Source organism: Dipodomys merriami, unplaced genomic scaffold, assembly GCF_024711535.1.
Source record: "Dipodomys merriami isolate MVZ:Mamm:240054 unplaced genomic scaffold, mDipMer1.0.p SCAF_48, whole genome shotgun sequence".
Taxonomy (NCBI): Eukaryota; Metazoa; Chordata; class Mammalia; order Rodentia; family Heteromyidae; genus Dipodomys; species Dipodomys merriami.
The window spans coordinates 2646647-2673044 of record NW_027206046.1 but is presented as its reverse complement, the minus strand read 5'-3'; the positions used below and the strand labels follow the sequence as shown (position 1 = coordinate 2673044).

The 26398-nt window shown below is 44.7% G+C and overlaps 1 protein-coding gene across 4 annotated transcripts; it reads right to left on the bottom strand.

Annotated features, from left to right (window-relative positions):
* Positions 1-10048: 10048 nt before the first annotated feature.
* Positions 10049-26092, bottom strand: LOC138808896 (integrator complex subunit 14-like). Of its 4 annotated transcripts, XR_011366637.1 has the most exons (9): positions 26000-26092; positions 23051-23334; positions 20348-20455; positions 17865-18020; positions 16029-16147; positions 15420-15562; positions 14781-14974; positions 13872-13919; positions 10049-13450 (listed from the first exon to the last, which is right to left on the bottom strand). XR_011366637.1 is itself a non-coding variant. In XM_069995147.1 (7 exons), the coding sequence occupies exons 2-7, from the start codon at positions 23270-23272 to the stop codon at positions 14964-14966; spliced, it is 759 nt and encodes a 252-aa protein (XP_069851248.1). In that variant the 5' UTR covers positions 23273-23334; positions 26000-26092; the 3' UTR covers positions 14536-14963. The 4 variants fall into 4 exon arrangements, 1 of the variants encoding a protein (XP_069851248.1); XR_011366636.1 differs by having other exon boundaries at positions 10049-13919; XR_011366638.1 differs by lacking the exon at positions 26000-26092 and adding an exon at positions 25722-25742 and having other exon boundaries at positions 10049-13919.
* Between the last annotated feature and the right edge of the window lie 306 nt (positions 26093-26398).

Sequence of the window (26398 nt, the reverse complement as noted above, 5' to 3'; positions counted from 1 at the left end):
ATAATTCAAAGAAGCCAGGTGCTGGCAGTTCATGCCCATAATCTTAGCTCCTCAGGAGGCTTAGGTCTGAGGATCTCAGTTCAGAGCCAGCCAGTGCAGCCAAGATGAGACTCTTATCTCCAATTAACCAGCAAAATCCTGGAAGTGGAGAGGTGGCATAAGTGATAAAGTGGTAGAGTAAAATAGCTCAGGGACAGTGTCCAGGCCTTAAGCTCAAGCCCCAGGAATAGCGCGCATGCGTGTGCGCGTGCACGCACGCACACACACACACACACACACACACACACACACACACACACAATTCTGAAAGCATTTCCTCTGCTTACGTAGAATGAGTCACAGTGACAGCTCAAGACAGCATAGAAAGAGATTTACAAGGAATTAACCTTTTGGCTTGTCATTACACTCTTGTAAATACATGTCTAAATCCTTTTCTAAAGAACCAGGCTTATTTTTTTCCCACAGCATTAAATTCTCTCCTTGTAGGCTTTTGAGAAGTAGCTTGTTGTGAATAGACACGTCATCAGAAGAGGGTGATATCACTCTTAAGGCAGGTGAAAGAGAGGCCAATGTTACCTGTTGCCCAAAGATGTCAAGTCCCAAGACAAAGACATTCTCCAAGACTGCTCAGCCCCTAGCCCCAGATTTGGATCCTCCTGCTGAAGACTCATTGTGATTTAAAAAACAAAAAGTGGGGAAAGATACTAGTTTAGCTATTGAGTTTCCGGGTAGCTTGTCATGACCAACAAGAGACACATACCTTACAAAGCTTGGTGGTTTCTGCAGTTATCTGTCCCCACCTCCATTCTCCAGGTGGCTGTACCACCTCCAAGATACAGTTGGTCCCTGTGTCTCCCCAGTGCTCTAGGGGCTTCTCACTTACACTCATTCCCAGTGAGTGGAGGCTTTGCCTGACCCAACATGGAAATTCTAGACCCTCATGGAACCAGACTTGGGTCAAGATTTGAACCCATGGAGGCAGAGAGTTCCAAAGGTGAGCAGGTAAGAGGCAACATTAAAGCTGTTGGTTTTTCTGGGCCTTGTGTATAAGCTAAACATCGCTCACTTGTGTAACCATACCATTGGATCCGAGTTCCTCTCTGCTGCAGTGCCTTTGCAAACATCTTTGGGTTGCAGGAGGAAAAAGCAAATTCCTATCATCAGCATCCTGTGTGGAAGGCAAACTTCCCCTCAAACGGTGCTATGTATTCTTCTTCTCATCTTAGAGGAGACAGCTCAAAACTCAGGGGAACATCTTGTGCCTGCTTGGGCCCAGGAATACAGTGGTAACAATTCCTGGACAAGCCTCCAAGGACAAAGCCGGGGCTATACTAGTGATTTGGGATTGTTTGATGTATTTAGACTTCACCTCACCCTTTGCCCCCAATTCTCTCTATTTAACCTGAGGCCAATGTCTGTATCCCTGAGCACATACTAAAGTATTGTCTTCCCATGGCTGCCATGTCATGAATCTCCTTTCTCTGCCCTTCACCTTGTCTGTTTATTTGGTATATGGGAACAAGTGACCAAACCTAATTTGGGACTCCTACACTTCAGGCCTAAAGGCTTGTGGGGTCTAAAAACCATTCTGTGAAGCACCAGGAGACATGGAAAGCCAGGGAGAATTCTGTAGATTACAAATCACCCAGGAATATAGTCACTTTGATCATGTTTGCCCTTTCCCTACATCAATATTCTGCATAATCTCCACTTATTTATGATGCATTAGGTTTTGCAGCAGAACATAAGCCCCACGAGGGCAGTACCTCATCCTGTTCACTCAGGACAACACTTGATATTCAGTAGGTACATAATAAATATTTATTGTGAAAAAGAAAAGAGGGCATTATAATAAGGGACAATACCTCAATAAAAGGCCTAGGCTCTGAGGAGACGGACTTCCCACCCCCACCAGCTCAAAAGCCCTCCAACAAGCCCAGATGTGCTGGTTGCTAAGGTGATGTCCAGGGCCAATAGGCACTTTGGGCAGGTGATCTCTCTCCTGAGGACAGAGCAGCCAAAGCATTTGCAAGATGACTGCTGGAAACTCATTTTGGAACTCTTGGTGCAAAAGAAACACTGAGAATTACTTCGATATGGTGATGTTTTCATCATTTTCCTGGTATTGAAAAGATCTAGTGGTGAAGAGGCCAGCAACAACAGCTAGTTCTGCTCCAAGCCTCATAGTCATCCATTTGTATGACACCTCTATCTCCATTACAATAAGGTATACATCCCTTCCATAGACTGTGAGGTTTTCATCACAATTCTGTGAATGACCAGGCTTCTTTTTTTTTTTTTTTTAAGTTGTGTGTGGTAAGTAGCCACTTCTTACTGTCTCTCTCCAATGGCCCTGGGAACATCAGCCTTTGATGTCACCTTGGCAATACAAGAATTGTCTACACGACCAAGGGAGACACCTCAGCCACAGAGAGACATGGTTGGAGGGCACTCAAGTCCAGGAATGCAAGCTAACGAACGGATAAGCCTCATGGAGAGAAGAGCAGATGCAGAGCCATCTCCCATTTGTGACTCCACGCTCTTCTTCTCTAAGCTGTTTAAGGACATCTTCCATTGCTTTGTTCTCTTCTCCATGGGTGCCCAGACAAATACCTGGCAGATGGGATTGGGCAGGATGTTGGGTTACTGCCCAAAACAGTATTGTGTCTCATCTCCCTGGAGACAGAGTGCCTCTTCCAAGCAAGTAGCCTGCTCAGCCTCCTGGAGAGGAAGACACATGAGCTGATTCCTGAGAACAGGAGGAAGGAAACTTCAGAGGGGGGTTCAGGAGTGGACAGGTCAGGGTGCAGACAAGTCTTCACCTTCCAAGGGAGAGTCACCTCCATAGGATGACACAGGTGTCTAAACACTACAAGTGCCCTGTGGATAGTGGCACAAAGGCAGACTCAAACAATCTTCAGCAGATTTCATTCAGGCAGAACATCCCAGTACTTGTCATATTCAGTTGTTGAAGCTCTCAGGGGTTTGAATGCAACACCGGATTTACATTCCAGTGTCCCAGTTCATTGTAGAAAAAGCAAATGGAACATGTTCTTTCCTAAGGTCTTAACCAAGTAATGTCAGTCAAACAGTAAACAATAAAACAGATTACAGTGGCTCAGGAACCAAGTGCAGATGGTTCTTTCTCTTTTTCTCTTCCTTCTTTCCCTCCTTCCTTCCTTCCTTCCTTCCTTCCCTCCCTCCCTCCCTTCCTTCCTTCCTTCCTTTCTTCCTTCCTTCCTTCCTTCCTTCTTTCCTTCCTTCCTTCTTTCCTTCCTTCCTTCCTTCTTTCCTTCCTTCCTTTCTTTCTTTCTTTTTTCTTTTTCTTTTCTTTCTTTCCTTTTCTTTCTTTCTTTCTTTCTTTCTTTCTTTCTTTCTTTCTTTCTTTTCTTCTTTCTTTCTTTCTTTCTTTCTTTCATTCTTTCTTTCTTTCTCTTTCTCTCTTTCTTTTCTTCTTTCCTTCCTTCTTCCTTGCTTTTTTCTTTTCATTCGTGTGTGTGTGTGTGTGTGTGTGTGTGTGTGTGTGTGTGCACGCAATGGACCTGGGCCTGGACATGGTCCCTGAGCTTTATTACTTATTGCTAGCATGTTCTGTCACTTGAGCCACAGCTCAACTACTGGTAGTTGATTGGAGATAAGGGTCTTATGGACTTCCCTTGGTTCCCTCTGAACCACCAGCCTCAGATCTCAGCTTCCTAAGTAGCTAGGATTACCGGCTTGAGGAAAAGGAGAAAGGATATAAAAAGACCAGAGCTAGAACATGGCAGGGAGATGCCTCATGTGGTGAATGCTTTGGTAGGGTCTAGTGGGATGAAATCACAGGCTTTGAGATGGTCACTTATGGCTGCCTCCATCTTGAAATCATGGACAGAATAGGTAGGCTAGAAACCCTTTGGTTGATGACACAAGCCATAGGCGGTTTATGAAGATAAGATGTCACCCAGGCTCTGATGACTCACACCTGTAATCCCAACTACTTGGAAGGATGAGATCTGAGGATTGTGTTTCAAAACTAGCCTGGGCTGGGAAGTCCATGAGGCTCTTATCTCCAATTAACCTGCAAGAAAATTGGAAAGGGAGGTGTGGCTCCAATGGAGACTGAAAGCTTAGAGCAAAAACAGCTAAGCAAGAGCATGAGGCTTTGAGTTCAAAGTCCAGTACTGGCACACAAGATAGATAGATAGATAGATAGATAGATAGATAGATAGATAGATAGATAGATAGATAGACAGACAGACAGACAGACAGACAGACAGACAGACAGGCAGGCAGGCAGGCAGGCAGGCAGGCAGGCAGGCAAGCAGACAGGCAGACAATCAATAGACTTTAGGCACTCTAAAAATTGTCCTTTCTCAAAATGGTAGATGTGGGGTGATCAGCCTTCAGTGTGGGACCATAATGCTACCTTGTCTATATGATAGGAACTTGGTAAGAAGACAAAGCCATGCCAGTATGTCAGGTAGACACAAGAAGACCATCAGGACTGGTGTTCTGCCTATGAAGAAGAAAATGCATTGCTCTAGGAAGTGATGAAATTGGCACCTAAATTACCCACCTTGAATAGCAATGGAGGTGGGGTTGTTTTTATGATAGCTTAATATTCTCTCTAGAATGAATTCTATACATGTTGCCACCTAAATAAAATCAGGTTTATTACCCAAATGTCAGTTCTGTATGATTATACATTTCAATAAAACAACTGGAGTAGTACTTAATACTTTAGGGCATATCCTTTTAGTATTTGTTCAGGAAATATTGTTATTTCCTATTTTTAACCTGATATATAGTGTACATATTTATAGGATATTACATGATGTTCAGAACCATGTATAACATAGTGTAATATTTAACTCAGAGTAATTCTAGTATGAGTTAGTGTAAAGTAACCAATCAGAGCACAGAACTTGCAGATGGCATGATCAGCAGGTAAACCAAAACCTACCAGACAAGGATATGGGGGCAGAGGTCGACAGAAGAATAAGGATGTATAGACAGAAGAATGAGTACATAAGAATGGGACAGTAAATCTTTGGTGTCATAACATTACAGGAAACAGAAAGTATAGCCACCAATCAGAAAGCCATCTTCAAGGACTCAATTCCCTCTATTTAACCCAAGGCCAAGCTCTGTAGATGGCCAAGATGGCTGAGCTGGGCTGAACTGCCATCTTCCCTGTGGTGTGTCTATGCCATGTGCTCTGTCAGTTTCCTCTTCTACTAAACCCTTCCATCATCTTTACTTATGTTTGTGCCTTACCTGAATTCTCCTTATGCTGGACACAAGACCCAGGTTGCATAGCTGCCTTATACTTTATGGTAACTGGTAATGTATTGGATTAATATGTTTTATGCTGGTTTGGACTCAATGAATGGTTACTATTCTATTTACCTGTCTGTCTGTCTGTCTGTCTGTCTGATCTCTTCAAACACATCATTTCTTTTATAGTGAAAACAATCCAAATTCCATCTTCTGGCTTTACACTTTGTCATGATCTACAGTCACCCTTGTATGTGACAGTACACCTGACCTCTTCTTCCTAACTTCCTAAAGTACACTTTAATCAAACTTTTGGGACTCTCTAACATTTCTTGAGTTTGGTTCTGGTTGGATGAAGAGGACAACTATTTGTGTGTAGACAGGATCTCATTATGTTGCCTAGGTGAGTCTTGAACTAGAGTTCAAGTGGGTTTCCTGCCTCAGTTTCCAGAATAGCTACAACTATAGACATATGCTACCCTACCTCGGTTACTCCATTATTTTTAACCCTTGGGTTTGTGTTTTGTTTTGTTTTGCTTACTGTGTCAAGAATGTCTTTTCCTTTCGATAGGCACTTCACATTTTAAGAGTTGCTTACTAGTTAGATGAATACATGCAGGAATAATTCTATCACGTAGGTTATTTTTCCAGACCTGGCCTCTGATGGACATATGGTGCTGACACACGCTTGTCCAGAATGCCTTTCTCTCTCTGTGACTTTCTGCGGAGGAATTCTCAGAAATATTTAGCTGCGTCAAAGATGAGGCATATTTCATGACTTCATGTATTTTGCCAAGCTGTCCTCCACAAAACGTTTAATTATTTGCTCTCCCAACAACAGATCCTAATTTATTACTATCTCTGGAAAATTCACAGTCTGAACACTGATGGCTCATGCCTGTAATTCTGGCTACTGAAGAGGCTGAGATCTGAGGATCACAGCTCAAAGCCAGCCCAGGCAGGAAAGTCGGTGAGATTCTTGTCTCCAATTGACCACCAGAAAACTGGATGTGGCACTGTAGCTCAAAGTGGTAGAGCACTATCCTGGAGTGAAAAAGCTCAGGGACAGCTCCCAGGCCCTGAGTTCAAGCCCTATCACCACCACCACCACCAAAAAAAAAAAGTCTCCAAGACACACAGAGCTCTTATGCTATTTGCTAAAAGTAATATAATTTCTTGGTCTCCTTGCCTATCTGTCCTGCCTCAAAGGGAGCCCACTGAGAATTAAGGATGTGAAATTAAAAGAGAGCTCTACCTTCTAGGATTTCTATCTTGCCCCATTAGCAATGCCGCTCCACCATAGTCTTGGGTTACAAGAGGGATAGTATTTCTTTAAGAATGGAGACATTGCACATACAGTGAAATCTGTGTGAAATAAGGAAGATAGAAGGAGGCTGCCCTCTGCTGCCCCCCCAGCATCCCAGACTCTTGGGAAGCAGAGATCCATCAGTGCGAAAGACAGATGCCTTTGGGTACTTCTTCTCTCTAGATCAGAACTGGAGTATAAGGAAGTGAGCACTGAGCATGGAGCTGGTTAGCTGGCAGGCAGGAAAAGAGAGTTTTCTTCTTTCAAGAGGACAAATCAAGTGTAGGAATCTCAGATTTGAAGGCTGGCATTGCTGCTTACCAAGGAAGCCAGGCCCATGTCTCTGAGCCTCAGTTTATTTACAGAGTGGTGAGTATAGTGTACTGTATCCTCCTCGGTGTTTGGGCGAACTGTACAGGGAAGTGTGCAGGTGGGCAGAATCCAGGCACACAAGCAACACAAGTCACTGATTTTAGTTTACAAATCAAGTGCAGCCTAAAGTGAGGGCTTCCACATACGTACACTTCCACTTTCAGGAGCCCCAACAAGGAGCTAGGGCATCTCTGTATCTCTGTGGCCCTTTTGCTCGCTTATGGGTTCCCTTTCAGTGTCTTTACCAGGACAGGCTGCTGTAGCCAGCAGCCTTTAATGCAGGCGAAGGAAACACTGAGATGAGCCTCTGGAACCCCACAAGCCAGCCATGCCCAGTGCTTAGACAAGAATCTCCCACTGGCACTTCTGAGTTGATCTTGTCTAATGTAAAATCTCACCCGTCCCCTAGGGTCATGAAGGCCAGCGACGGACACAGCTAACCCCATCACATTGTTGCCTGTATTTTCCATGCCACATATTTGTGAGAGACCCTGGCTATTGTTCAGCTGGCTTGGGGAGGGCAGAGACACCTATGCCAGCAACAAAGAAAGGTACTAGAAAGTGCCATTATTAAGCTGGCACAGGGAGGGGTTCTTCTGAGGAGCAGGTGGCCAAGGATGCTGCTTGCTCCCATAGCAACCCAACCTGCAGCCAGGACTCAGGGCTAGCTCTGTCCACAACACTTAAAGGAACCGAGAAACCTGGCAGCATTTCTGTTATTTCTGAAAGACCAGGTTAAGCGCTAATCACTGGCTGTAACAGCTAATCCGTGAGGGAGACCCACCCCACTGGCCAGGGGCCCTGAATATCTTGTTCAAGTTCAAAGGTTACCCACGATGATTTCTATGGTGTCAACTGAGTAGAAAATCAGCAGAGTTGGCTGGGAAGGTGGCTCAGTGGTAGAGCGCTTGCCTTGCATGCCTGAGGCCCTGGGTTCGATTCCTCAGCACCACATAAGCAAAAAGAAAAAAGCCGGAGGTGGCGCTGTGGCTCAAGTGGTAGAGCGCTAGCCTTGAGCTGAAGAGCTGAGGGACAGCGCCCAGGCCCAGAGTTCAGGCCCCATGACCGGAACCAAAAAAAAGAAAAAACCAAACAAAAAAAGAAAATCAGCAGAGTGGGAAACAAAGAAAAGTAGATGCAGTTGGGGCTGTGCAGGGTTTGCCATCCAGGAAATACAAATTCAAATAATCTTGAAACTACGTGCTTACAAAATGGCAGTAGCAGAGAGCCTGCCTCATGGCTCACACCTGTAATCCTAGCTCTTCAGGAGGCTGAGATCTGAGGATCATGGTTTGAAGCCAACCCAAGGCAGGAAGGGCTGAAAGACTCTTATTTCCAATGAACCACCAAAAAAAAACACCTGGTGGTGGAGCTGTGGCTCAAGTGGTAGAACACCAAGCATGAGTGAAAAACCCAAGGGACAGTGCCCAGGCCCAGAGTTCAAGTCCTGTTATGGCACAACACAGACCAAAAAAAAAGTAGCAAAGAAAGATGCTGGAAACATCTTTGCCAGCATGAAGATCCCAGACTGAGACTGCCATGAGTGCTTCAAACTTCTTTCCTCAATCTAGCTGGTCTCACCTACTTCAAGTCTATGTTTTGCCTTTTTCTTTTCTTTTTTCCTTTTTTGCTAGTCCTGGGGCTTGAACTCAGGGCCTGGGCACTGTCCCTGGATGTCTTTTGCTCAAGGCTAGTACTCTACTACTTGAACCACTGCACCACTTTTGTCTTTTTCTGTTTAATGTGGTACTGAGGAATCGAACCCAGGGCTTCCTGCATGTTAGGCAAGCACTCTACCACTAAGCTACATTCCCAGCCTGCTATGTTATGCTTGAGCAGACACTGAGCTTTAGGTAAGTAATGCTGCAGCCTGATCACTTGGCCATGATTTCTCATCTTGTGTTATTGAGAAGGATCAGTGAGAATGTCTCCTGGAGAGTTGTCTAGTCCCCCCTCCCATGGTGGTAACTCAGTCAGGGAATCATTGTCCTGGTACTTCAAGCTCAGAGCCATAGTCTGATCTGTTACCTTAAAACTTAAGTTCTAAAATTTAAAAGTGTACTAGTGGTCATAATGAATGATCAGATCTTGGTGGACTAATTCTTTTTTTATATTTATTTGTTTGTTTGTTTGTTTTGCAGTCCTGGGGCTTAAACTCAGGGCCTGGACATTGTCCCTGAGCTTCTTTTAGTTTTTGCTGAAGGCTAGCACTCTACCATTTGAGCCACAGTGCCACTTACGGCTTTTTCTGTTTATGTGATACTGAGGAATCGAACCCAGGACTTCATGTATGCTAGGCAAGCATTCTACCTTGAAGCCACATTCCCAGTTCTTGGTGGACTAATTCTGAGTGATTGACTTCCTAGAGACTTGGAAAGCAAAATATCAGTTTATTAAAATTGTTCAAAAAAGCGGATCAAGGGGACCAAGTTGCTTATGAAACCATTACGTGTTTGTATTATTTTTCTTTCCTTCTTAGGGAAGCCCTATTAAAAAATCAGAAGGATATGGTGGGCGCTGGTGGCTCATGCCTGTAATCCTAGCTACTCAGGAGGCTGAGATCTGAAGATCGCGGTTCAAAGCCAGCCTGGGCAGGAGAGACCGTGAGACTCCTATCTCCAATAAACCACCAGAAAACCGGAAGTGGCGCTGTAGCTCAAGTGGTAGAGCACTGCCCTTGAGCTGAAGAGCTGAGGGACAGCGTTCAAACCCCACGACTGACCCAAAAAAAAAATCAGAAGGTTTCTGGGTGACACTGGCTCAGGCCTGTAACCTTAGCTCAGGAGGCTGAGATCTGAGGATCCCACTTCAAAGCCAGGCTAGGCACACAAATCCTTGAGACCCATAGCTCTAATTGACCAGCAAAAAGAAAAAAAGCTGGAAATGGAGATGCGGCTCAAGTGGTACAGCACACCAGCCTTGAATGACAAAGCTAAGTAAGAGCTCAAAGCCCTGGGTTCAAGCCCCATTATTCTACACACACACACACACACACACCCCTGACACACACACACACACACACACACACACACACACACACACACACACACACACACACACACACACACACACACACACACACACACACACACACACACACACACACACACACACACCTGAAAGTTGTTGGGTGAATATAAAATCAGAGAACATCAACACTAATTGTTAGTGTCTTAAAGGAGATACTTGCTGGTCCTTAGGCTTGAACTCAGGGCCTGGGCACAGTTCCTAAACATCTTTTGCTTAAGGCTAGCACTTGATTACTTGAGCTACAACTCCATTTCAGGCTTTTGGGTGGTTAATTGGAGATAAGAGTCTCACAGACTTTCCTGCATAGGCTGGCTTTGAACTGTGAGCCTCAGATCTCAGCCTCCTGAGAAACTAGGGTTACACGTGAGCCAATGGATTCCTTGCCCACAGTGAGCTGATTAATTTCTTAAGAGACAGGCCCCAGGATGTCATCATAGATACAGGAAAGGAAATCAGGAGACAGTTTCCATTGCATAATCTCCCATCCTTTTTATTATGGTTTCTTTTTTTTCTGCCTTGAAACAGTGTGGACTGCCATCACAGAGGCTTTGCAAAACAGAGTGGTTTGGTCAAAGTCTGGCATGGGAAAGGTTAGCGACAGCAATACAAGGTGTTGACAGAGGGTAGGTGCCCGCCGCCCTTGCTCTCAGCAGCACACCTGCGCAAACCCCACTGCTTCCTGCACCCCGTGTGCTGGGGTCTGGCCGTCCTGCAGGCTCCACGCCGGGCAAGGCACGGGAGGATGCGCTGCCCGGCCTGACAGCAACCATGGCGGAGCCAGGCGCCCAAAGACCGCGGAGGCCGCACGGGGCGGCACAGCCAGGCCCGAGCCCCAGAAAGGACGTCCACAAGTTCCCGCTGCACACAAGGCCTTGCGGGGCTTCCTGACAGGCCTCCCTTCCCCACGGCTGCCCTTCCTCATCGCTTCTCCCTGGACAGGACCTCAGCGCCAACTTCTCTGCTCCAGACCCCTGTCTCTCCTAGAAGCTGCAATGGCGGACCCGCAGGAGCTGCATTGCCAGTCTGAGCATGCGCACCAGCTGTCCTCCCAATGCGCATGTCCATGTGCTGCTCCAGAGGGGCTCAGGTCTTGTCTCAAAATCTAAGGCCCTGGGGTTAAGAGTCCCTGAAACTCAGAACCCAGATTCCTAAATCACAAAGATCACAGGCCTGTGCCTCAGGTGGCCAGCTCACAGCGCCTTTTTCATACACAGTTTGCTGAATTTCCTTATGTTCACTTTATAGATACACACACACACACTCACACACACTCAAATATATTAATCAATTTTTAATGTATATGTACACACAACTATATATTTATATATTGATAATCAATGTTCTATAAGCATTTTGCCCAAAAATGTTTTAGTAAGCAATGTATTCTGGGACTTGGGCCTTGCCCTGGGTTCTTTGTTTACAATTATTTTTCAGACCAACTGTTGAGTTTTGGCCTCCGGCTGGCATTCAATTTCAAGTTCCTCATGTCTGTCTTCCCAGTAGCTCTGATTGATTAGAAGTGTGCAGCTCTACCACCAGATTTACAAAACAACAATTATATAAATAGTTCTTGAAACACCAGTAGAAATGCAGAAGTCATGTACCATATCTCAGAGGTATGCATGATGGAGAGCTCACATTTTATATAAACTTGAATCCCTAGATTCAGATTGTAAAGCTAATTGTGTAGAATTTCAGTAGCTTGTATATGTCTGGGTTCTAGACTCAAACAACAACAAACAATACTCCAGGATCTTCAATTGTCTCAGGCTGACAAAATTCTTTTCTTGTCACATTGAAGGCAGGCTTCAAACCTTTGCTATGAAACATTTATGTGATTTCTTAGAAAATCAGGTTTAAAAAAGATTCCTGACTGGATGCTGTGGATCTCGCCTGTACTGCTAGCTAGTCAGGAGTCTAAATCCGAGGATCATGGTTCAAAGCCAGATCAAGCGGGAAAGTCCATGAGACTCTTCTCTCCAATTAAGCACCAAAAAATGGAAGGGGAGCCGTGACTGTAAGTGGAAGCGCATTAGCCTTGTGCAGAAAAGAGCTCAGAGACAGTGCCCACAGCATGAGTTCAAACTCCACAACCAAACGGAGAGAGGAAAAGGGAGAGACAGAGACAGAGACAGACAGAAAAAAAAACCAGAGAGACAGAGAGAGAGACAGAAACAGACAGAGACAGACAGAAATAGAGACAGAGACAGACAAACACAGAAAGAAAGACAGGAAGACTGAGAAATCCCTGACAACTCCATTTAGAAAAATGTATATGGATATCTTAGATGTATATCCTATTCTTCCATGATTCCCTACATAGTACCACCTCATCCTGATCCACATTTGGCTACCTGGAATCTATTGGGTGTTTCATAAATTATTCCACATGCTCCCATAGAACATAAACAGGCCCATACCTACTCACCAATTGTTTAAAAGTCTGGCCTTATTGCTTATATATGTAATATTCCCATTTGTATGTTTTTGTTTCCATGGTTTAAAGCTACCATTGCCCACATTTCATGTCTACATGTTTCATCTTTTGTGCCAGTAGTGGAATTTGAACTCACGGCCTTGAGCTCTTGCTTATTTTTTGTTCAATGCTTAAACATGTAACTTGAGCCATGCTATGAGTTCCTGACTTTTGCTGGCTCATTGGATAAGTCTTTCAGAGTTGTCAACAAGGGCTGATTTGAACCTTGAGGAAGTATAGGGCATTCTTGAAGCTACAATTATTGAGATGGGCCAGGACACCTGGCATGTCTTTGTCCCTCTGGCTAAGTCTTCTGTCTTCTATTGATGATGGCTTTTACCTATTTCCTTTGTATATTGTCAAACAGTTTTCCCCCAAAGTAACGTTTTGGTGGTATTTTGAGGTGAAATGTCCTTACATATTTGCACAGAGCAAAATGGGGGTGCGTACAGACATGAATTCACTAATGGAAGAAAGTCCCACATACAGAACATTTAGCCTGGCATTTGTCTCAATAGACAGAACAACTTTCAAGAACATCTGGTTTGCCATGTCCTAGAACTTTAGTAATGGCCTGATCACCCCATGCAGGCATGGGTTAGGCTCCTTGCCACTCACAGTGCACTAACAGTTCCCTTCATAGCCAGTAAGTGTTGTTGGACAGCTCCAGGTCACTCTTCTGCCTTTACTCAGGACTCATGTGTCTGGGACATCAGAATGTATAAGAAAACAAACCAGGCAATTAGGCTCATCCCTAGAGGCCCAGGTGCCATCCCTACTCACAAGCTCTGAGGTGACCACACAGGGACTTCTTCCTCTCTTTCTTGGTCTCTTTCTTCCCGGTCTCCTCCAGCTCATCGAGAAGAATGTGGAGGTGGAGGACCAGGTCCGAGGAGGGCATGTGGAGCATGGCATAGTGGCTAAGTTCTTTCACTGGGTGTCGGTTCTGGGGCTCTCGGAAATCTGCAGGATAGCAGTCCATCCACATGGTGAAGATGGAACAAAGGGTGCTGTGGGCAGATTGGTGACAGGAAGAGTGAGTGCCTGCCCTCTCTATCCTGGGCCTCCAATAGCCCCTTTCTGCAAGGACTGCTATATGAACACTTGCATGTTGGGAAGCAGGAGGAGATTCCTGCACGCAGAGTGATCTTTACGAGCCACGACTAGAAGCTTCTGAAAGATAATTCTCCAATATTCTCACTGGGATAGGTAACAAGAAGGAACTGATTTTGTACACAGCCCTCCCTGTCATCCCTGAGAGTCCACAACCACACCACAACTGTGTTCTCTGCCACCACTCCAATCCCAAGCCTCTGCCCCTAGTGGAAAGCACAAGTGGTGTGCAAAGGAGAAATCTTTAGTTGGATTCAGAAGCCTCAAAGATACCATTTTACAAGAAGGGGCCTTTTCGATGTGCCACAGTCCACTTACTTCTTTACTTGTTCATCTTCCTCGGAGTTACGGCCCGGGAATCTGTACCTATGGGAGCACAGGAGGAAGTCACCTCTCAGCTTCTCCTTTTCTGCCCACACAGGACACATATGGGATGGGCTCATTCCCAGATGGGAATGGAATCTGACACATAAACAAGTGAGATATGTCTATACAGTTCAGTGAAAATTCTTCTATGAGAGGTATACGCATTTGGTCCAAGGAAAATGTGCCAGTGGCTAATACCTCAAATTCTAGCTCATCAGGAACATGAGATCTCAGGTGCACAGTCTGATCAGACATTAGTCAGTAAAAGTCTAAAGAAACTAATTTTTGAAGACCAGAATAGCACCTATGGTTCAAATGCTGTAGTGGTATCTCTGAGCACCAAAGAAACAGCAATCAGGCCCTGAGTTCAGGTTGCAGGACTGGCACACACACAAAATCATAAAAGCTTCAGGAGTTATAAATATGTAAAGCCAACATAATCCCTCCCTGAGGTCTCTGAGGTGATTCAGCCTCCAGTTCACCCGTCTTCCCACACCTAGCCTTTCCTGGGTCTACATTATTCACAGACATCCAATTCCCAATGAAACCTTATTTACTCATGGGAAATGTGATTTCCTAGAACCTCACCTAGGTGAGGGCAGAAGTTGGGTGCCTCTGGCACATGCCTGTAATCCTAGCCCCTCAGTAAGCAAGCTTCTGAGGTTCCAGTAGCTTTTCTGGGAAATGTACTGGGCAGACCATACTAAGAAAGTAGGCAGGGGGTGCACTTCTTTGTCTCATGCCAAGCTCCTGTGAGAAGACCCCCATGAAATCAACAGGTTCAGAGGGGTGCCAAGTATTCCACAACTCAGCAAGGAGGGGCTGAACAGACCAAGATGCGAAGGAAGGGGGAACACTCACTTTTTAAACACAATATCCAGCACTTGCTGCATTGTCCCCCACAGTCTATAATTGTGGAGGTAGTTTCCAACATAGAAGAGATTGCCTTTCTGGTAGGCAGGGACCAGGTTCATCACCAGCATGTCCAGCAGGCCTGCCTCCGGGCTCCATATATTGCGTGGCACATTCAGGGTCAGGCCTGACTCATTGGCACACTAAGGTGGGTAAAAGAATCAGAAAAAATGATGGAAATGAGAACACTTCCAAATGAGTAATTGTGATAGAGTGGATTGAAAACTATGCAGAAAACATTATCTCAGTATAGACAAATCACCTAAGAAGGTTCTCCTCTGGACTGCATGAAGCCCTGGGTTTGATTCCTCAGTATCACATAAACAGAAAAAGTCTGAAGTGGTGCTGTGGCTCAAGTGGTAGAGGGCTAGCCTTGAGCAAAAGAGGCTCAGGGACAATGCCCAGGCCCTGAGTTCAAGCCCCCAGGACCAGCAAAAAAGAAAAAAAAATCAAGGGCTGATGACACTAGCACCTCCCTGTGAGAATACAAGATTCTTTCCAACCCTCCTAGATGGGGAGAAAGTAAGTCACAAGTGAAAAGAGGGCAGAGAAAAGAGGAAGGCCAGGAGGGAATTTTTCATGCATTACCTGTCTTAATGACTTTTGGGATAGGATCGATTTCTTCATCTACAATGAATGGCTCTGGCCTGGGGAAGACCTGGACGTCAGCGGTCAGGTGGCCACACTTGAGCACAGCATGGAAAGGCGAATATGCCAGGTCTATCAGCTTTCTAGAAGATGATCATGACTTGTTAAGGGAGGAAGAGTTCACATGTGGTACACATAAAAGGACTGTACACATGAAAGTAACATTTCAAGATGTAAAGGTGGTTAAACCTTCGCACTGATTCCAAAACTAAATCTACTTGTGAAATGGAAAACATTTTGATGTTTTTACAGAGGAAATTTCAATTGAGAGAGAAACCCCAGAGCAAGTTAAACTTGGGAACAGCTGAGTCTTTTTAAAGCATGACCACCTTATTTTACCTGAGAAACGGGCAACTGTGGGAAAATGGACTCACACTGTTAGAAATAATACAGTAACTGAGAGGTCGCCGAAATAGCTCAGTTGGGAGAACGTTAGACTGAAGAAATAATACAGTAACTGTTCTTCTTGGTTGTCAAATGATAATATCAGATTGTAAAGAAGCCCCCACCCCCGACCCCTCAAAAAACAACTTTAAGGCATATACTCACCCAAACATAGACTGCACGTTTTTCAAGCACAGGGGGCCATCAATAGTAAAAATTTGCCCTTCACCATTGTTGAGGTCTATGAGACGTTCAAGGCATTCCAGGAAATCGGTGCTCTGAAGCTACAAAGCAAGAGAGGACACCTTTAAAGTAGAACAAATCACCACATCACTACCAGCACACCAAGGCCACAGCCACTGTAACAAAATGGGCAATAAACGGTTTGTTTGTTTGTTCTTTTGGTTCTGGTACTGGGGCTTAAACTCAAGGCCTTATACTTTTTTTTTGTCAGTTGCAGGGCTTTAACTCAGGGCTTGAATGCTGTCCCTGAGCCTCTATGTATTCAAAGCTAGTGCTCTACCACTTCAGCCTAGAGCTACTTGCAGTTTTTTTGAGTTGTTAATTGGAGATAAGAGTCTCAAGTCTCAAGTGGAGCCACAGCTCCACTTGCAGCTTTTTTGGGAGTTTTGGTAGATAAGAGTCTCATGGACTTTCCTGCCCAGGCTGGCTTTGAACCGTGATCTTCAGATCTCAGCCTCCTGAATAGCTAGGATTACGGGTGTTGAGTCCGTGAGATGATTTTCTTAACAGTCAATATCAGAAGGAAGTAACTACAGGGGCTGGGAAGGTGGCTCAGTGGTAGAGCGATTGCCTTGCATGCATGAGGCCCTGGGTTCGATTCCTCAGCACCACATAAGCAAAAAGAAAAAAGCCGGAAGTGGTGCTGTGGCTCAAGTGGTAGAGTGCTAGCCTTGAGCTGAAGAGCTGAGGGACAGCGCCCAGGCCCAGAGTTTAGGCCCCACGACCGCACCCCCACCCCCCCAAAAAAAATACAAATAAAGAAGGAAGGAACACAACAATTGTTCTGTGTGTGTGCCAGTTCCTGGGCTCAATTCCAGAGCCTAGGTGTTGTCCTTGAGCTTTTTGCTCAAGGCTAGCACTCTACCACTTGAGCCACAACTCCACTTCCAGATTTTTTTGTAGTTTAGTGGAGATACTGAGTCTCATGGACCTTCTTACCTCAACTACTGCAATCTGCCTCAAGGTTACAAGAGGTACTTTATTCATACGTAGTTCTGCAGATTCTCAGGAGACCACAGTTAGTAGCCATACAGCATCTTCCCTACAACCTGTTCCTGACATGGTTTGGCAAGAGCCATCAATTATCAGCATTTTATAGAGAGAAAAACTGAGGTAAAGTGAAATAATTCCTGACTCAATGGAAAAGCAGGAAGTATTTAATAAAACACATCAGAAGCCAGGTGCTGGTGGCTCATGCCTGTAATCCTAGCGACTCAGGAGGTTGAGAGCTGAGGATGGCAGTTTGAGCTGAGGATGGCAGTTTGAAGCCAAGCCTGAGTAGTAAAATCTGTGAGATCTTCAGCTCCACTAAACTACCAAAAAAGCTAGAAGTGGAGCTGTGGCTCAAAATGGTAGAGTGCTAGTCTTGAGCAAAAAGCTCAGGGACAGCATCCAGGCTTTGATTTTAAGCCCCAATACCAGCACCTCAACAAACAAACAAAAAGACCTATGTTCCCCCGTTCCAAACCCTCCTCCCCAAAACAGAAAAAACCTAAAGTATACCTCTGTCAACATTTCTGGAGGAATGGACAGAAAAAAAAGACCATCTCAACCCTTCATGGTCATCAGCAGAATGGGCATCTCCAGCTATACTCTCGGAGAGGTGAGTGTTGTTATGTCAAAGAGCATGTGAAATCAAGTCTTTTCAAAGCTAAATGTTATACCGTACGCAAGAGTGTTCATTGAATATACTGAAAAATAAACCGAGCCCTGGGATTTACCTAACCCATCTAAAAAGCAGTTAGCAGAAGGCATTACCTCTTCCAGGTTTGCCATGCACATGATGTATATCTTAGACGGGAAAGGGAAAGGCAGCGGGAACCTGTTGCTGTCGCTCCTTTGATTGTGTGTCGCTAGGGAATGTCTCAGGGACCCTCTACCAATGCCGAGACAGCCGTCCGTCACCAGAACGACCTGTGTGCAGAGGACAAGTATCCATTAAGCCACATGCCCAACAGCTCCACCCAGGTTTGCTTTCACTGCCACAGGAATGTGCAGGGAGCTTTGTGGGGTGATGGGTATGGTCTAGGTCTTACTTGTAGTAAGGATATATATACATACATGCTTCCATTTGTGAAAATCTAGCAAACTGTGTGATTTATTTGTTTGTTTATGTGCCGGTCTTGGGGCTTGAACTCAGGGCCTGGGCTCTATTTGTGAACTATTTTGCTCAAGACTGGTGTTCTTCCACTAGAGCCACACCTCTACTTTTGCCTTTTTACTGGTTAGATGGAGATAAAAGTCTCACAGACTTTCCTGCCCAGGCTAGCATCAAACCATGAGCTTCAGATCTCTGCCTCTTGAGTAGGTAGGATTAAAAGCATGAGCCCCTGATGCCTGGCTTATTTTTTTTAATTGTCTTTATTTTCTCTTGTCAGTCATGGTACTTGAACTCAGGGCCTGGGTGCTATCCCTGAGCTCTTTTTGCTCAAGGCTAGCACTCTACCACTTTGAGTCACAATTGCACTTCTGGTTTTCTGATGGTTAATTAGAGATAAGAGCCTCATAGACTTTCTTGCTGGGCTGACTTTGAACCTGGATCCTCAGATCTCAGCCTTCTAAGTAACTTGGATTATACATGTGAGCCACTGGCCCACAGCTAAAATTATCTTTAACTAGTTATACCACAGAGTTTTAATTCAACGTCAACTGATATGTAGAATACACTTTGATCAGTGTCAACCTTTCTATCATTTTTCTATGTACTCCAAACTTATCCATCTGAAGTTTTCTAGTCCCAGTTTCAATATGTACATTGAATATTATGACTGTTTGTGTCCACCATTCTTTCTCTCTCTCTCTGCTCTCCTTAACATCCATCCTCATAGACAAGACCAAATCATGTATTTTGAATTTATGCATTTAAGACAAAAATGCAGGTACTAGAGCTTGAACACAGGGCCTGGGTACTGTCCCTTAGCTTTTTCTGCTCAAGGCTAGCACTCTCCCATTTGGCCCACAATTCTACTACCAACTTTTTAGTGTTTAACTGGAGATGAGAGTTTCATCTTTCCTGCCTGGGTTGGCTTTCAATGGAGATCCGCAAATCCAGTCTTCTGAGTAGCTAGGATTACAGGCGTGAGCCACTGGTGTCCCACAAGAGCAAGTCTTTATGATACTCTTCACTTTTTAGACAACTCAGTTGAGATGGTTAGAAATTTGCTGAATAACTGCTACACTGAGATAATGAAGAATAGACACTATTGTTCCGTGTTTACAATTCTACCACACAAAATTATAATCCGTCCTTCAGTGAATAGTTATAAATTCTACTGTGAGCCTTTTGTCTTTCTATAAACAATATAAATTTTCAGTACATCAATTTACCAGGAAAATACTTTCCTCGACGCATAGGTCTGCTTTCTGAACACATTAGTATGACTTAAATTCGTGTGATACGATTACAGTGATTTAATGCCTTCTTTAAAAACTGTACAAATAGTGTAAAATGTAGTTTGTGGAGTTATAACGTAGGCGGTTAAAGCCTGAGGAAAATCAACACTACAGTGGTTAATGATTTGTATGTTTTGCACATGTGCTCATGCATGTGTACATGCACTCCTAGTAGCTTAACCTCAGGGTCTGGGTGTTGTCCCTGAGTCTCTCTGTGCTCAAGGCTAGCACTCTACCACTTGAGCCACAGCACCACTTCTGGCTTTTTCTGTTGATGTGGTATTGAGGAATCGTCCCCAGGGCTTCATGCAGCCTAGGCAAACACTCTTCCACTAAACCACATTCCCTAGCCCGTTTTTAGCTTTTTCATTCAAGGCTAGTGCTCCATCACTTGAGCCACAGCTCCACATCTGGCTTTTTGCTACTTAACTGGAGACAAGTGTCTCACGGACTTTCTAGCCTCAGCTAGCTTCAAACTGAGATCCTCAGATCTCAGCCTCTTGAATACCTAAGATTTACAGGCCAGTTTGGGGGGTCTATATTTTCTCTTCCTTTTTTCTTTCTTGCTGGTGCCAGTCCTGGAGCTTGAACTCAGACCCTGTGCATTGTCCCTGAGCTTTTTTGGCTCAAGGCTAGCACTCTACCACTTGAGTCATAACTCTACTTTTTTTTTTTCTTTTTGGGTTAATTGGAGATAAGAGGCTCATATACTTTCCTGCCTGGGCTGGCTTTGACCAGCAATCCTTGGATTTCAGCCTCCTTAGTAGCTAGGGTTACAGGTGTGAGCCACTAGTGCCTGGCTCGTTAATGATATTAACTAAGGACATTGAAAAAAAACTAAGCATTACCTGGCAAGGGATCACACCGCCCCATTCTTGCTGAACAATGTTACAGACACCAACCAGTGCGGACTCTAGGCATGTCTTGTCGTAATCGTCCATGTTACTCAGTGCTTCCTTATTGGGCGAGAAAAAAATTGCTCATTATTCTCTGCTGTTTTGTTATTAGAAACAATATAAACTGTACGAAGTCTGAGTATCATACAGCAAACACTGAGTTTCTGTAAGCCCCAAAGCATAGGTTCCAGAAAACACACACACACACACACACACACACACACACACACACACACACACACACACACACACACACACACACACACACACACACACACACACACACACACACACACACACACACACACACACACACACACACACACACACACACACACAGCAAAACAGACTTCCTCAACTGTAATGGACAATGAAATAAGCTTTAAGTAATGACCAAAATGTATGGACCATTAACCATAATCTGCTAAACACATTCTCTGCACTTTACATGGATTTAATCATCCTACCATTGTTCACCCTACTTTTAAATGAGGAATATTTTTTTGGCGGGGGCCCGATCATAGGGCCTGAACTCTGGGCCTGGGCGCTGTCCCTCAGCTCTTCAGCTCAAGGCTAACTCTCTACCACTTGAGCCACAGTGCCACTTTCAGCTTTTTTTTCTTTTGCTTATGTGGTGCTGAGGAAGCGAACCCAGGGCCTCTGGCATGCAAGGCCTGCGCTCTACCACTGAGACACCTTCCCAGCCCTAAATGAGGAAATTTTTAAGAAGTGGCCTGACTCCAGAGCTTCTGCTTTTACCTCTTACACCTCATTCATTACATTGCAATTCTCTAAATTTTAGAACTGCTAAACACCAAAAAAATCTTTAGCTAAATAACTTATAAGAAAACCAGTACAAGCAGAGTGGGGTGGCTTACGCCCGTAATCCTAACTTTTTGAGAGGCAGAGATTGGGAAATTGCTGTTAAGAGGCTGGCCCGGGGAGAAAATTCACAAGACTCTACTTCAACCAAAGACTACGTGTGGTAGCACACACCTGTTATCCCCACTGACATGGGGAAGCACAAGTGGAAGGATCAAAGCCCAAACCATCCAGGGCATAAACTGAGACTATAATCTGAAAATACCCAGTACAAAAAAGGGTTGGAAATATGACTCATGTGGTAGAGCATCTACCTTCCAAGCATGAGGTCCTGAATTCAAGACTCAGTAACACCAAAAGAGTCCACCAGTACAGTACGATTAAAAAAATTTTTAAGTCTCATAAAGATGCAAGATAATAAAAGGAAAGCTTTAATAAAAATTAGTAAGAATTCAGCCAGGCGCCATTGGCTCATGCCTGCAATCCTAGCTACTCAGGAGGCTGAGATCTGAGGATTGCGGTTCAAAGCCAGCAGGGGCAGGAAAGTCCATGAAACTCTTATCTCCAATAAACCACCAGAAAACCAGAAGTGGCACTGTAGCTCAAGTGGTAGAGCACTAGCCTTGAGCTGAAGAACTGAGGAACAGTGCTCAGGCCCAGAGTTCAAGGCCCACGACAGACAACAACAAAAAAATTACTAAGAATTCAAACTGCATTAATCCTGCATTTCCAAATTGCCCAACAATTATTTAATTGCTCAGTTTAATTTCAGAAACACTTATTGTCTACTCACTGGCCAAGACACTGTGCTAAGAACTATAGGAGATATTAATGGTTTAAAGACATCTGGCTAGCTCATAGAACTCATAAATATTATAGATCACGACAGACAACTTGCCCCATGAAATTAGAATGTGTTTGTGATTTTAACTAAGCATCACTATCTCGAAATACAGTGAAATTTGGAAAATTATGTAATCACTTAATCACAATAAAGAATTTGAAAAAAAAAAAGACATCTGGCTTATCTCAGAAAAATATCTTTGAAAGACAATACCTATTAAGATTTTAAAATGACAACATTGAGCTGGGTACTAGTAGCTCATTCCTGTAATCCTAGCTACTCAGGAGGCTGAGATCTAACGACATTTGACACCACCTTGGGCAGGAAAGTCCATGAGACTCTTATCTCAATCAACCAGCAAAAAAGTTGGAAGTGGAGCTATGGCTCAAGTGGTAGAGTGCCAACCTTGAGCAAAAATTTCAAGGATAACGCCCAGGTCCTGAATTCAAGCCCCAGGATGGAAAAAAGGAAGAAAAAGATAAAAAATAATATCTTGGCATCAATAATATCTAAGCATCATTCTGAACTTTCTAGAAGAAATTGTGTGTGTGTGTGTGTCTTTTAATAAGGGCTATTTTTCATTACCTTAAAATTGTATGAGAAAGTAGAAAACAGCAGAATGGCAAAAAATGTTGAATTTAGGGACTGAAGCATGGTATGCTGAAATCTTCACCTTTCCTAAGAATTCCAGAAAATGGACATGACCTTTCTCTGCTTATGTGGTGCTGAGGAATCGAACCCAGGGCCTCATGAATGCGAGGCAAGCACTTTACCAGTGAGCCACCTTCCCAGCCCCCATGACCTCTTTCTCTACCTCATAGCTTTACAAAAGAAAGGCCTAGGACCTATTGGTTATGCATTATGCTTTATAGCTGTGCATGTTAAGTGCCTGTATATTTAGTATTAAATAATTCTAAGGTCTAAAATCAGTACACTATTATCATACTGCTTTCTTTCCAATCAACTTGGGTCTTTATTCCTTTTTGTACCTGCAGGGTGTTATAATCTCTTGTGAAGGGGACCATCAGCTCCCAAAGCGATGAGAAAACCACTAATGCTGTGAATTCAAGCTTGTAGTTTGTGGCCATGTGCTCAAACAGCATTGTCAACCCATGGGCTGCAAGGTGCTTCCGCTGGTATTCCTCAGACCCCTCGATTGACACAGGCCGAGTCATGGAGAGGGACACGTCCATCACCACCACTGTTGGCATGGTGAACAGAATCCAAGCGAGCCCAGTCAGAATGCAGACAACAAGCTACAAATAGTGAAATGCTGTGGGGAAAAAAAAAGAAGTGTCACAGAAGGAAAGCAGTATCTTTTCACCATAACTGTAACCAATTTTCCAGAAATAAGGCAAGGTGACCCCTATATAGGTCAATCTGCAGAGAATTCTGGGAGAAAGAAGACAGAAGACAGCAGCCTAATTCACTGGGAAGACCACTCCCAGACACACTCAAAACACACTATCTACACCTGTGAATCAAGGGCTACCTTATTACCAGTGGGAAAAAGCATTAAAGGTAGGCCTTACTTCCAACTTTCAATTTTTATATAAAATATGTATTTATTTATATAAATATACATATATACTTACATATATACATTTATGTATATATACATATATAGAGGGGGGGAAGAGAGAGATACACACACACACACACACACACACACACACACACACACACACACACACACACACACACACACACACTATAGCTTAATGCTGGTGGCCTGTAATACTAGATACTCAGGAAGCTAAGGTCAGAGGCTTTCATTTTGGAGCCAGTCTGCTCATCAGTCATGAACCAGCAAGTTGAGGGAAAGCATGAAGCCCTGAATACAAGCCCCAATAGCAGCCTCAAAGTAAAATTAAATAAATATATAAATAAAATGTAATTTGGCTCTTGTGAACCACTATGTTCTAAGTTTCCAACAGCTCCCTTATAATTTGAATTTTACAATTTCACACATCCGTGCTTGGGCATTGTACCAGCAAGCAGTCTGGCTATTGTTCAACATTTTGAAATGAATTCCAAAAAACAAACAGTGAACATTATCCTTGTATAATGTTTTTACATCTACCTAAAGTCTTCCACAATTGTATAGGACACAAGCAATGTGAATATGGAGTTGTACGAAGTATACACATATAGTCCTATAACCCACTTTTCTTAGTTATGTATTTTTTTTTAAGCTGGGTCATTTATTTGTAACTACATGCTATTTCATTGTGTCAACAGACTACAGTTTCTCTCTCCTTTCCTTCCCTTTCCCCTTCTTTCCTTTCCTTTTCGTGGTAGAGCTTGAATTCAGGGCCTGGCGCTGTCCCTGAGCTTTTTCACTTAAGCCTAGAGTTCTACCACTTTGAGCCATAGCCACTCTTCTGGTTTTCTGGTACTTCATTGGAGATGAGTCTCACAGACTTTCCTGCCTGGGCTAGCTTTGAACCTTGATCATGAGATCTCAGCCTCCTGAGTAGTTAGGATTACAAGTGTGAGCCACCGGCGCCAGGCTCCTGGGCTGGCTTTGAACTCTTCAGATCTCAGCCTCCTAAGTAGCTAGGATTATAGGCTTGAGCTACTGGTGCCCAGCACACTATAGTTTCTTAACAAAGGATCAACAAATTGTATCCACATTAGTGGGTCTCTGTATTTGTTATTTCTTTATTTTTGTGCATAGGATTATTTTAAATTTTGTGAGTGTGCCAGTACTAAGATGGGAATCTCTAGGATTCGATCTAGGTTGGATTTGAGATGTGATCCTCTAGGTCTCAGCCTGCTAAGTAACTAGAATTAAACCTGACTGAAAACAATGTTTTAAACAGGGGGTTAGGAACACAGGTTAAACAGCAAAAGCGGTTCTTTTTTTAAAACCACATAATAGACATAGATATGTTTCAAATAGGAGTTCAGATTTCCACATCAATAGGTTAACCAGAAAAAAAAATTCACTCCTGAGAAGTCCCAAATGTTTAACTAGTTTGATAGAAAAATTTAAATTTGTCTCCCTCATCTCTGCCTCATTAAAGTTGTTTGTTCAACATAACCCTGTTAAAAATGTCGTAGCAGCACCGCTTTAAACAGCCCTGCTGCCCTGCTGCTTCGCTCTTCAGTCATGTTCTCTGTGTGTGACAGAACACGGTGTTGGATGGATGCTTGAAGAAAAGTGATTGAAGCGTCTCAGCAGCTCTACAGAACAACCTCCAGCTAAGGCCTGCATCAGCGGCTCATGCTGGTAATCTTTTTTTTTTTTTTTCACGCTGGTAATCTTATCAGGAGGCTGAGAGGTGAAGATGGTGGTTCGAAGCCAGGCCTGCCAGGAATCCTAGTCCTTGAGATTTTCTTTTTTTTTTAATCTCCATTAACCTACCAAAGAACACGGGATGTGCAAGTGTGGCTCCAGTGGTAGGGCGCTAGCCTTGAGCTCAGGGACGGGCTCAGGCCCTGAGTTCAAGGCCCCAGAACCAGCGCTAGAACAAAACCAAACCCCTCAGGGGGCGAGCCTCAAAGCGTGGGCCTCGTCTGAGTGTCGCAGCCGCCGCGGAGGCCGCAGCTACCTGTCAGCCTTCTCCCGGGCAGACGTCTGGCTGCAAATGTGCTTCCATACGGACGGCGACGGGAGGTGCCCTCCCCCCCCCCCCCAAACAACCGACCACCAACCTCTAAAATCAGCGAAAAGAATCCGAGACCGGGAAGTCCCTCCTGAGGAAAGCGGGGCAGAGAGGGGCCTAAAACGGGGCGAAACGGGGCTGTTCACACAGCGCTCGGCAGTCCCGGGTCGCGGAGCGCAGGGACCCCGGGAATGGCGCCCCACAGCCGGCGCGGGGAGGCCGCGATGGCCGGGCGCTGGGCCTGCGCGGCTCTTCTCACCTCACCCTTCGCCTGTATCCCTGCTACCGATTAAACGCGACCCTCAGGCCGCCGCCGCCTCCACTCACCCCAAGCCCATCGCCGGCCACAATCCGTCCGCTTCAACTTTCCGCCCGGGCGCCACAACCGAACTATAAGGGCCGCGGGACCACAAGGAGCCCAGCACCGTCGGCGTCGGGAGAGGAGCAGACCCGGCTTCCGGGGCGGGAGGGGCGGGACTTCAGGCTGGGCGGGGAGGGGCGGGGCTGTGGCTCGGCTGGGCCACTAGGGAAGGCGTCCTCCCCAGCTCCTCTCCGCGGGGCGGGTAGGGGCGGGGTTAGGGGCGGGGTGGAGAGGCCCCACCCTCTTCCTCCCACAGCCCTGGGAACACAAAGCCCTCTGGAAGGCCTTAGACACTAGTTTATTTTATCTAGTGACACAGGACCCAGGGCACCAGAAAATTGGAAGGGGAGCTGTGACTCAAAGTA